The 13090-nt window shown below is 50.4% G+C and overlaps 1 protein-coding gene across 2 annotated transcripts in view; it reads right to left on the bottom strand.

Annotated features, from left to right (window-relative positions):
- Positions 1 to 10740: 10740 nt before the first annotated feature.
- The window catches only part of LYSMD3 (LysM domain containing 3), a 28611-nt gene continuing 26261 nt past the window's right edge, over positions 10741 to 13090 (bottom strand). For both annotated transcript variants that reach the window (XM_068247776.1, XM_068247784.1), the window contains exon 4: positions 10741 to 11106. In XM_068247776.1, coding sequence (XP_068103877.1) covers positions 11067 to 11106 — 40 coding nt within the window. In that variant the 3' untranslated portion in view covers positions 10741 to 11066. The remainder of the gene's footprint in view (positions 11107 to 13090) is intronic.

Raw genomic sequence — 13090 nt, 5'->3', positions numbered from 1 at the left:
TAATTCAATTTAAGCAGTTTGCCTGGCAGGCCTGCTGATCCTCTGCCTCTAATACTTTTAGCCATAGACCCTGAACAAGCATATGTAAATCAGGTGCTTCTGACATTGTCAGATCTGACATGATTAGCTGCATGTTTGTTTCTGGTGTTATTTAGACACTACTGCAGCCAGGCAGCTAGTATTGTTTAAAAAGAAAATAAATATGGCAGCCTCCATATTCCATATTCTTCTCCCTTCATTTGTCCTTTAAAGAACCCTGGGCTCAAAACTCACAGATTGCCAATGGCTAACATAACATCTGAAAATAAATGAGATTGTTGGTACTACATATCCAACATGTATGTGGGTTAGGCCCCTCTGCCGGCATCGAGGCCAATCTCCAAGAGGGGTTCCTACACTAATGGTGGATGCATCCGCATCCTAAACAGACAATGGGCATATCTACAATTGGACATGTCTGATATAAGATAAAAAGCCTAAGAGCAAACGTCCCTGAGGTTACCCACAGAGCCAGGAACCTCTAACCTTGTAGGGTGCAGTCTGACATCGGGGGGGGGGGGGGGGGAGGAATCACAACAGATTCCCCCTTGTGCTTCATCACACACCAAACAATACACAGCAGTCGCTCAGTCAGACTAACCATTATATGAGGAGCTCACAAGGCTTGGGAAATACACAGAACCACCCTCATAGGGTTCTACTTCCTTAGTGCTTTGCTGATCGGCAAAGGCTGCTGAAAGGGCTTTGGTGGGCCCCAAGACTTACAGTTAAAAAGAACCTGTAACAAAAAATCTCCCTCTGGGAGATGCTTACCTTGGGAGGGGGAAGCCTCAGGGTCCCAATGAGACTTCCCTGTCCTCTGTAGCCTGGAGGAATCCAGCGCTGGCTCCCCGAAAACTTCCTCTTCAAAGCCTGACAAACAGTGCACAGGTGTGTTAATATTTACCTACCACGATCCAGCACAGGTGCAGTAGCAGCTCTCCGTTTGGGCTCAGGCGGAAATAGCCGAGCCCGATCGGGTCCACTCTACTGTGAAAGCGACCCGCGCCTGTGCAGTAGAGCGGTTTCGATCGGTCTTGACTATTTCCACCTTAGCCCAAACGAAGAGCTGCTACTGCACCTGTGCTGGATTGTGGTAGGTAAATACAGGATCTTCTCAAAAAATTAGCATATTGTGATAAAGTTCATTATTTTCTGTAATGTACTGATAAACATTAGACTTTCATATATTTTAGATTCAAATACACACAACTGAAGTAGTTCAAGCCTTTTATTGTTTTAATATTGATGATTTTGGCATACAGCTCATGAAAACCCAAATTTCCTATCTCAAAAAATTAGCATATTTCATCCAACCAATAAAAGAAAAGTGTTTTTAAAACAAAAAAAGTCAACCTTCAAATAATTATGTTCAGTTATGCACTCAATACTTGGTCGGGAATCCTTTTGCATAAATGGCTGCTTCAATGCGGCGTGGCATGGAGGCAATCAGCCTGTGGCACTGCTCAGGTGTTATGGAGGCCCAGGATGCTTCGATAGCGGCCTTAAGTTCATCCAGAGTGTTGGGTCTTGCGTCTCTCAACTTTCTCTTCACAATATCCCACAGATTCTCTATAGGGTTCAGGTCAGGAGAGTTGGCAGGCCAATTGAGCACAGTAATACCATGGTCAGTAAACCCGTTTACCAGTGGTTTTGGCACTGTGAGCAGGTGCCAGGTCGTGCTGGAAAATGAAAGCTTCATCTCCACAAAGCTTTTCAGTAGATGGAAGCATGAAGTGCTCCAAAATCTCCTGATGGCTAGCTGCATTGACCCTGCCCTTGATAAAACACAGTGGACCAACACCAGCAGCTGACATGGCACCCCAGACCATCACTGACTGTGGGTACTTGACACTGGACTTCAGGCATTTTGGCATTTCCCTCTCCCCAGTCTTCCTCCAGACTCTGGCACCTTGATTTCCGAATGACATGTAAAAGTTGCTTTCATCCGAAAAAAGTACTTTGGACCACTGAGCAACAGTCCAGTGCTGCTTCTCTGTAGCCCAGGTCAGGCGCTTCTGCCGCTGTTTCTGGTTCAAAAGTGGGTTCATGCTTCTATCTGCTGAAAAGCGTTATGGAGATGAAGATTTCATTTTTCAGCACGACCTGGCACCTGCTCACAGTGCCAAAACCACTGGTAAATAGTTTACTGACCATGGTATTACTGTGCTCAATTGGCCTGCCAACTCTCCTGCAGTGGTGCTCACCGCCAGGTCGTGATCACGCTTACGCGTGGATTCACGACCATTTTGACGCATTCCGCCTCGGACACGCTAAGCCGTGAATAGATTTTCAACCACGAAAATCTACTTCGGCTTCGCGTGAATGCGGACAGAAATCCGCATTCACGCTCGTGAAACCCGGCGCTGAAGTTGTGGTTAGCGGAAATGCGTCAAACTATGCGGAAGTGACACATTGCAGGCCAATCAGAGGGCCCCAGCCAGGCCCTAGCAACCAATCACAGGAGGGGAGCTATGCCCTCCCCTCCTTAATATAAAACGGCGGCCATGATGGAAAAGCTCTGTCCTTGCTAGACTGTGGTGCTGAGAGGATTATCTCCAGGCCATTGTTGTTTGAGCAAGTGCATTTATTGTGTTAAAAACAAAGCGTTTATTTTTGCTAACACTGCTCTTATACTGTACACAGTTAGCTAGTCAGTGAGTGATTGCTGTAGTTAGTTGTAGTCAGTGTAGTGTAGTGGGAGTGTGGGAGTCTAGTGATTATTTAACTGTGTGTAGTGCAGGCAGGTTCAGTGTTGCAGTGTAGTCAGTGTAGTGGGAGTGGGGATTATCTGTGTGTAGTGCAGGCAGGCAGGTTAGTGCAGCTGCAGTGTTCACTTGTATATTCCAGTGACAGTTATACACTTGTACTATTTGCAGGCAGCCAGTCACACCGCCGGCGCCGCCACTCTCTGCCAGCGCTGTTCATTCATTCTGTCAGTGACCTTGTGCCGTGCCCAGTGCCCACTGCTCGCTCGCTGGCATATGAGCATCTCATTACACAGTGTGACATCCTTGTGTGCCCACTGCATCCTTCAGTGACCTAGTTGTATATCCAGTGCCCACTGCTGTGCCCACTGCATCCTTCAGTGACCTTGTACTGTGCCCACTGCATCCTTCAGTGACCTAGTTGTATATCCAGTGCCCACTGCATCCTTCAGTGACCTTGTACTGTGACCACTGCATCCTTCAGTGACCTAGTTGTATATCCAGTGCCCACTGCTGTGCCCACTGCATCCTTCAGTGACCTTGTACTGTGCCCACTGCATCCTTCAGTGACCTTGTACTGTGCCCACTGCATCCTTTAGTGACCTAGTTGTACATCCAGTGCCCACTGCTGTGCCCACTGCATCCTACAGTGACCTTGTACTGTGCCCACTGCATCCTTCAGTGACCTAGTTGTATATCCAGTGCCCACTGCTGTGCCCACTGCATCCTTCAGTGACCTTGTACTGTGCCCACTGCATCCTTCAGTGACCTAGTTGTATATCCAGTGCCCACTGCTGTGCCCACTGCATCCTTCAGTGACCTTGTACTGTGCCCACTGCATCCTTCAGTGCCGTTGTACTGTGCCCACTGCATCCTTCAGTGACCTTGTACTGTGCCCACTGCATCCTTCAGTGACCTTGTACTGTGCCTGGTGCATCCTTCAGTGACCTTGTACTGTGCCCACTGCATCCAGTGATTCATTACTAGCAACATGTCTGGCAGGGTTTCGCGGGGTGAGAGGAAAGCGAGTTCATTTGCCTCAGCCACTTCTGGGACTGCTCCACGTCCAGGGAGAGGATGCCCAGCTGTACGTGGTCGTGATGCAGCAGAAAGGGGGGCAGCAAAGCCTGGGCCGAGTCAGCGGACGCCATTGTCCAAATATTTTAAAGTTTCTGGTCCCCGTGTGGTGGTTGAGCAAATGGAACCTGACGTACTCATGGACATCATGACTTCCTCCCAGACCTCTACTGTGAGCACCACTCCAAGCAGCAGCAGCAGCCAACGTCCCACGCTTGTTGTGACATCCACCCCAGCACCCACTGGTCAGTAGCCCTCCCAGGATGACAGCGTTCTGTCCCTCAGTCCGGCTTCTGGGAACCTGCTGATGCAAGAAGCTCAGGACTTACTGGGGACTGATGTGGCAGAGATTGAGATCGGGCCACAATCACAAGCGTTGTTGAGTTCTGGTGATGAAGAAGAGGGGTCTGTGTCTGGGGATGTAGGGACAGAAGAGGAGGCGGGGGAGTCAGAGGAAGAGCTGGATTATGATGATGCTGCTGATGATGACGACGTTGTGGACCCTAACTATGTGCAGCCTGCTGAGTCCGTGGAAGAATGGTCAGAGGCAGAGCAGGATGACGAGTCACCTCGGCCTAGGCAAGGATATCGCCATATGTCAGGCAAGGGCAGGGGCATCGGCAGCAGTGGGCGTGGAGGAAGTAGACAGGACACTGCTTCAGCCGGCACCACCACCATGCAACCCCCGGCAACTACTACCACACATTGTTCCGCTGCACCCTCTGCTAGTGGGGGCCGCAGTAAATTAAAGTCACCAGTGTGGGATTGCTTTGAGGAATGTACTGATGACAAAAGGTATGCGGTGTGCAGGTTATGCAGCAAAAGATTGAGCCGTGGGAAAAGTCTGAGCAAGATGGGTACCTCATCCCTCCAGGGCCACCTGAGAAGCCGCCACTGCCGTGAGTATGCGGACTTTAAGAGGAAGCAGGCACTGCTGGCAGGGGTTCCTGAGAGCAGAAGGCCCACCAGCGCAGCAGCATCATCCCTCCCTCAGGGTCGTGAATCCCCCACAGCAGCAGCAGTAGTAGCACGCAAGCGCTCTTCCACCTCGGCTACTCAGGACACAGACATTGAGGCTGGCAGCCAGTGTTCGTCTCTCTCCTCTGTCTCCCCTGCATCCCAGCGTCGTCAGACCCTGCTGAGCGACACCTTTCAGGGTCTGACCAAGCCTCTGCCTCCAAGCCACAGGCGGATCCGCAAACTAAATGGCTTGCTGGCCCGGGCCATGGCATCACAGCTGCTTCCCTACTCCCTGGTGCAGGAGGGGAGCGCCATGCTGACGCTGCTCCAATTTGGCATCCCCGAGTGACAAGTCCCCAGTCGCCACTATTTCAGCAGGAGCGCGATCCCAGCACTCCACAAGTTTGCGGTGGAAAACGTGGCCCGTTCCCTGGACTACTCTGTGGGCAAGCGGGTCCACGTGACCATGGACTCGTGGAGTAGCAGATTTAGGACAGGTCGCTACCTGTCCTTTACGGCCCACTGGGTGACACTGATGGAAGGGAGGGAGGACAAGAGCGCATCAGCCCAGCTAGTGGTGCCACCACGCGGGATCAGGGGGGATGCAGAAGGGTCCTGTCACGACACTCCCTCTGCACCCGGAAAGCAAGCCCGCCTCGGCAGCAGCAGCGCCAAGCCTCGGCACTGCCAAGCCCTTTTAAAATTGGTGACCCTGGGGAAGGAGAGGCTTACGGCCACCAACGTCCTGGCCGCCCTCAGGAAGCAGGAGCGGAGGTGGCTGACCCCCAGAGGCCTGGAAGTGGGGTATGTGGCAGCCGATAACGGGGCCAACCTGGTGGCAGCAGTGCAGCAGGGAAACCTCCAGCACATCCCCTGCTTGGCCCACGTGCTCAATCTTGTGGTGCAGCGCTTCTTGCGCACCTACCAGGGGATGAGTGAGCTGCTGCAGGATGCCCGGGCGGTGGTACGCTTTTTCCGCCTGTCAGCCACTGCCTCTGCACTCTTGTCCACCTTACAGCAGCAGTATGGAAGGCCACAACACCGGATGATCATCGACATGCCAGTTCGCTGGAATTCGACTCTGGCCATGTTGGAGCGGCTGTGTCAGCACAGGCTGGCTCTTAGGGCCTACATGCTAGACCCAAGTGTCCCCAGCAACCAGCAAGTCCCCATGATTACTGCCACTCAGTGGACACTGATGCAGCAAGTATGCCTGGTGCTGAGTCCCTTCCTGGAGGCAACCAAGATGGTCAGTGAGGAGTGGGCCTCTGTGTGCCAGTGGGTGCCCTTGGTTTGTCTACTGGAGCAGGCAATGGACAATTTAATTGAGCGTGGGGATGAAGCCCTGAGGCAGTTGGAAGAACAGGAGCAGATGGCAGCACAGTTCAGCTCAGAGGAGGGCTCACAGCAGGTAGTGGAAGAGTTGGAGGTCCCTAACCTGAATGAGGAGGAGGAGGAGGAGCAGAGTGCAGCAGGCGTTGTACGTGGATGGCGGTTTGAGGAGGACAACGACATGGCACAGGAAGAGGACAGGCATGCGTTATGGGACAATGGCGAGGACGAGGAAGATCTTGCTGGCAGGGCCCACTTGTTTCCCATGGCTGTGCACATGTTGCGCTGCCTTCGCAGGGACCCCCGGGTGATCCAGATGCGTTCAAGGGAGGACATCTGGATTACCTTGATGCTTGATCCCCGTCTGAAGGGGAAGCTGGGAGACTTAATGACGCCATCCACCACCGAGCAACGCACAAGGGAGTTGAAGGAGGCCCTTGTGCGCAGACTACTGGAAGCATTCCCCCAGCCTTCCACCCCCACTGTAACTGCTCTGCCAAGCCAGCAAGAGGTGCCTGCCATTGCCACTAGCAGCACAACAACAACCACCAGCAGCAGCAGCAGCAACTGGCGCCCCGGAGACCTGAAGAGCCTAAGCAAGAGCCTGTATGCAGTGCAGCAGCCCAGAACAGAGGTGCCCGCCACAGCATCCACCACCAACCAGCACAAGCAACGACTGACCACCATGGTGTCTGACTATATGGGGTCATCCAGCGGGCTAAATGACACCGACAGCCCCGTGGACCCCTTGGAGTACTGGGTCAAGAGACTGGACATCTGGAGCGAGCTTTCACAGTACGCCCTGGAACTCCTATCCTGCCCTCCTTCCAGTGTCCTCTCAGAGTGATGCTTTAGTGCGGCCGGTGGCGTGGTCACAGAGAAGCGCTCTCGGCTCTCCCACGCCTCTGTGGACAAACTCACCTTCCTGAAAATCAACCAGGCTTGGGTGGAAGGTGAGTTCCTGGCCCCTATTGTCGGACACAGGGGGACATGAAGTGGCTGCTGCATGTGCTGTTGTTAACTATGCCTGCCTTTATAAAGACAGTTACTACCTGCCTAGTGCCTACCTTGGTTAATTTTTTGGTGTTATGGTACTACTACCAGTAAGTTGCCATGGTCCTCCTTCTGTGCTGCTGAACTGACCGCCCGCATTGTCCTCCTCCTCCTGACTCAGTCGCTTCCACCAATGTACTCTGTCTGCGTTATCACTGCCCGGGTCACCGGGTGCATTTAATTTTTTGGCCAGCACTATGACGCTGTGCTGCTACTACTACCACCAGTATGTTGCCATGGTCCTTCTGTGCTGCTGCTGCTGCTGAACTGAACGCCCGCTTTGTCCTCCTCCTCCTCCTGACTCAGTCGCTACCACGGTACCACCAATGCACTCTGTCTGCGTTATCACTGCCCGGGTCACCGGGTGCATTTAATTTTTTGGCCAGCACTATGACGCTGTGCTGCTACTACTACCACCAGTATGTTGCCATGGTCCTTCTGTGCTGCTGCTGCTGCTGAACTGAACGCCCGCTTTGTCCTCCTCCTCCTCCTAACTCAGTCGCTACCACGGTACCACCAATGCACTCTGTCTGCGTTATCACTGCCCGGGTCACCGGGTGCATTTAATTTTTTGGCCAGCACTATGACGCTGTGCTGCTACTACTACCACCAGTATGTTGCCATGGTCCTTCTGTGCTGCTGCTGCTGCTGCTGCTGAACTGAACGCCCGCTTTGTCCTCCTCCTGCTCCTGACTCAGTCGCTACCACGGTACCACCAATGCACTCTGTCTGCGTTATCACTGCCCGGGTCACCGGGTGCATTTTTTGGCCAGCACTATGACACTACTACTACCACCAGTATGTTGCCATGGTCCTTCTGTGCTGCTGAACTGACCGCCCGCATTGTCCTCCTCCTCCTGACTCAGTCGCTTCCACCAATGTACTCTGTCTGCGTTCACACTGCCCGGGTCACCGGGTGCATTTAATTTTTTGGCCAGCACTATGACGCTGTGCTGCTACTACTACCACCAGTATGTTGCCATGGTCCTTCTGTGCTGCTGAATTGACCGCCGGCATTGTCCTCCTCCTCCTGACTCACTCGCTTCCACCAATGTACTCTGTCTGCGTTCACACTGCCCGGGTCACCGGGTGCATTTAATTTTTTGGCCAGCACTATGACGCTGTGCTGCTACTACTACTACCAGGATGTTGCCGTGGTCCTTCTGTGCTGCTGAACTGACCGCCCGCATAGTCCTTCTCCTGACTCAGTCGCTACCACCACTGCACTCTGCGTTCACACTGCCCGTGTCCACTGACAACTCTGCTGCGATGTCATTGCTAATTGCTGCAAAACAAACAAACAAAAAAAATTACAAAAACCTCTCTGGGGCCTTTTTGGCGTCAGCCACTCATCCTCCTCCAGCGGTACCTTCGCCGCCAAGTGCCATTGGAACTCGCCTTCACCTCTTTGACTGCTTAACGCGTATATCCCTTTTTAAAACCACTTATTACCAATTAATAGCCCCATTTAAAGTGTTGATTTCACTTTAAAATCCATTTTCTCTAGAAAAAAAAAATTTTGGGGAATTTTTTATGTTGAAGTTATGTTGCCCCTTATCACCTCGATAATCCATGCAATTTGGGGGATTGTAGCATGTATGGGGGCTTTGTTATTAACGTTAAAAGAAAATCCGCCTCCGGGCGGGAATCCACGTGTGATTACGCCATTCACGGCAGAAAATCCGCGTGGTTGCGTGGACGCGAACGAAAATCTGCATGCGGCGGGGCCGAATGCGGATTTTTTTTTGCAACCACGCGGATTGCCGAATTCGTGGATGAGGCACATCCGAGCATCCCTGCTCTCCTGACCTGAACCCCATAGAGAATCTGTGGGATATTGTGAAGAGAAAGTTGAGAGACGCAAGACCCAACACTCTGGATGAGCTTAAGGCCGCTATCAAAGCATCCTGGGCCTCCATAATACCTGAGCAGTGCCACAGGCTGATTGCCTCCATGCCACGCCGCATTGAAGCAGTCATTTCTGCAAAAGGATTCCCTACCAAGTATTGAGTGCATAACTGAACATAATTATTTGAAGGTTGACTTTTTTTGTTTTAAAAACACTTTTCTTTTATTGGTCGGATGAAATATGCTAATTTTTTGAGATAGGAAATTTGGGTTTTCATGAGCTGTATGCCAAAATCATCAATATTAAAACAATAAAAGGCTTGAACTACTTTAGTTGTGTGTATTTGAATCTAAAATATATGAAAATCTAATGTTTACCAGTACATTACAGAAAATAACAAACTTTATCACAATATGCTAATTTTTTGAGAAGATCCTGTATTTACCTCGCCGCTGTTTGGGGGGTTGCAGCACTGAATAGCTGGGACCGAGGAGGACGAGGGAAACCTCATTAGGATCCAGAGGCTTCCCCCTCCCGAAGTACAGTGGGATGCGAAAGTTTGGACAACCTTCCTGTGGTTCCCCATACTTGCTCCCACTGAGGGCCCATTTCCACTAGCATGGTAACGGCCGAATCCTCAGTTTCCCGGCAGGCAAATCGCGTGAGGACACAATGGCGCCATCAGCCGAATCGCTTACCTTAGCGATTCGGCCGACATTGTCATCAGTCTCCGTGCAGGAGGCTGCAAATCCCATAGCCGTGCATGGCACCGCTTTATGGGATTCGTCAGCGTTCCCGCAGACCAGGAAGTGCCGCCGCACGTCTCGCAGCCGCGGGCGGCACCAGTGGAAACGGGTCCTTAAGGTTGCAATTCACACTGTCTGTTCCCCGTGCTAATTTACGAGTCAGTTGTACGAACAAGTTCTGCAGAAAACCATGACGTAGGTAAAACTAATGTGGCACAAAATACTGCTGTCATTTAATATCCTTTTAAAGCAAACCTGAAGGGAAAAAAAAATCTGGTATTATATGAATTGTATGTGTAGTACGCTCCTGCCTGCCGGGTGTTGCGGGGGGGGGCACCTCAAAGCCCCCCTCCGCGGCGAAATCCTCCCCCTCCCTCTCCTACCTGGCCCCCCCCCTCTAGATCCGGGCTGCCTCCTGTCACATGGCGGCGATCCCCGATCTGCCTTACGGCGCTGCTGCGCAGCAGCGCCGTACAATGTAAACAAAGCGGATTATTTCCGCTTGTGTTTACATTTAGCCTGCGAGCCGCCATCGGCGGCCCGCAGGCTATTCACGGAGCCCCCCGCCGTGAATTGACAGAAAGCAGCCGCTCGCACGAGCGGCTGCTTCCTGATTAATCAGCCTGCAGCTGGCGACGCAATACTGCGTCGCTGGTCCTGCAGCTGCCACTTTGCCGACGCACGGTATAAGCGTGCGGTCGGCAAGTGGTTAAGCTATAAAACAAAGCAGAAATAATGACCCTTTGAATCTTCATGCAGTAAAACCTTATCTCAACTTGCCTCTCACTGTTTCTTTGCTGTTTAAGTGCTTCAGCAAACAGGACTGTCTTCCACCCAGTGGGCCGGAGGGCTCAGAGAAGCTCTTTTGCATTGATAACTGAAGTTTTTTTTTTTTTTTCTAACTCTTCTTGTACTGGAAAATATGAGACTTTTCTTTGCTACTTATGTTCTATTTCTTAGATGTACTACACATACATTTCAATATCTCATAAGTTTATTTTTCTTCAGTTTTCTTTTTCCCTTAGTGCGGTCTGTGTTACAGCATTCGTGAATTATAAACTACAGTTGATTGTTGTGTTTGATTTGGCCACACCCCTCTACCATCTGCTTGTCTACTTGGGGTCTCTGGAAGGTGAACGCAGTTTCATTTGTGTGTATGAATCTGTCTTCTCCAATATTTATAGTCGGCTTTAACTTGGCTCAAGTTATCTTAAAAGATTTTTTTTCTTTTCTCCTGCTTTCTACATATTTTCTTCCCATCTGGACAGCTTCTGCGTACAGTGAACATATCAGGGGAAAGTGTCAAAATTCTCCCATCTGGAAATGGTACATTCTGAGCCAACTGGAAGTAAACATATGAGTAAATATTTGTCTCCTCATTCTGGCACACGTCAGAATAATTACAAGGACTGCTGTTTATTATTCATGTATTCATTTCTGTACATTAAAAGGTAATTGCTCAGGTTTAGTCAAGACAAATGCTTGTTAGGCCTGGAACCCACTAGCAGCACTTTTCTGAGCGCTTGTGATTTGAAAAGATCTTTCTAATGTAATGCTATGGGGGACGTTTAGATATTCACATCCCTCATACCCAGAAAAGCGCTGCTAGTGGGTCCCAGGCCTTACAGAATATAGTGTCAAGTAGCCTTGTAAATTAAAATAAAATATATTTTTAAAAATAAATCTATTATGCAAGCAAAAGGTGCTCTGATTTAATACTGACAATTTCATGTTTAATAAAGCAGTAAATTTGAGTGTTGGTGGCCTTAAAATGGGCACTGTAAAGACAATTTTAATTGAGACTATTGTGGTGCCCACTGTGTATTTTGGGTGCTAGGGGTGCAGCTATCATCGGGGTGAGTATTTAGCAGCAGTAGATTGCACTGATATCACCAGAAATTGCAGTGGGGAAAAGGGGGTAGGCAGTGTTGGACTGGGAGGTGGGAAAGCTGTAGAAATCTGCTTGCTGGCCAAGCAGCAGTAATCAGGTGTTGCTGTTCACAGTGAAGATTTGCTGCAGGTTTCAATTGGGAGTGATAACACAGGATTACTGCTGCTTGGCCAGCAGGTGGATTTCCTCAGCTTTTCCAGCTCTCAGTCCGACACTGGGGGTAGGCTATTGTTAGGCATCGACAGAGGGAGGGTAAGTGTTAAAATATTTGTTGTTTTTATTGATATTTTACTGTTGGAATTAGCCAATGCCCAATAGTAGAATATCAGTATTTTTACACATATTCAACTAGCGCAAGGATGTCCAACTAGTCCTACGAGGGCTGAGGTCCTCCCACCTTTTTTACACTTCTCAAATGAATTGATGCGTCTGAATCAGGAAAGGCGTGGTCCATCAGGTGAAACACATTCATCTCTTTCTCAGACTATCCTAAACACTGGCATGGATCTGGCTCTCCAGGCCTGGAGTTCGACACCTGTGAACTAGCGGCTTTCACTAGCACTTAAATTGCCACAGCACCCTTTTTCCGTGTATGATATAGGGAGTCTAAAGAGAGATGATGAAATAAACCTGTACATACACTTCCAATCCTACTTGAACCTAACTTGTGTTCTTGTTTTAGTTTTCTTACTGCAAGGGTTAAAGGAAGTCTGAAGCCTAAAAACACATAAAAAAACAGATTCTCATCTAACCACTTTAAAGGGAACCTTAACTGAACAGGGGGTAAAGAGTTTTACTTACCTGGGGCTATTACCAGCCCCCTGCACAGTCCTGTGCCCTCGGTGCCGCTCTGGAATCCTCTGGTCCCCCGCTGTCACTTAGTTTCGTTTTTGACGACTCACCAGTAGCCGGCCGCCATGCGTATTATTGGACGCATTCACCAATGCAATTAGCGCATTCCGCACGCGTAGATATGCGGCAACGCGTATTTTTGTACGCGTTGCGGTCCGCAATAGCGCTAATTGCATTGGTGAATGGGTCCAATAATACGCATGGCAGCCGGCGACTGGTGAGTCATCAAAAACTAAGTGACAGCGGGGGACCAGAGGACTCCAGAGTGGCGCCGAGGGCACAGGACTGCTGCAGGGGGCTGGTAATAGCCCCAGGTAAGTAAAACTCTTTACCCCCCGTTCAGTTAACGTTCTCTTTAAGAGACACTGAAGCAAATTAATTTTGCCCTTTTTACCTTATAATTCGCTTCAGTGCTCTCAGCACAAGTAAACCGCCGCGTCCCCGCCGCAAAACGAGGGCTGCAGAGCCCCCAAATCCCCGGGGGGCAATCTGGCCGGCATTTCTGCAAAGAAATGTCAATCTTGGCAGATCGCCGCCTCTCACTCTTCCTTCACAGAGAGGGGTGGGGAGAGGCAGCGATTGT

Source organism: Hyperolius riggenbachi, chromosome 1 (genome assembly GCF_040937935.1).
Source record: "Hyperolius riggenbachi isolate aHypRig1 chromosome 1, aHypRig1.pri, whole genome shotgun sequence".
Classification (NCBI taxonomy): domain Eukaryota; kingdom Metazoa; phylum Chordata; class Amphibia; order Anura; family Hyperoliidae; genus Hyperolius; species Hyperolius riggenbachi.
This window is presented reverse-complemented; position numbering and strand designations above follow the sequence as displayed.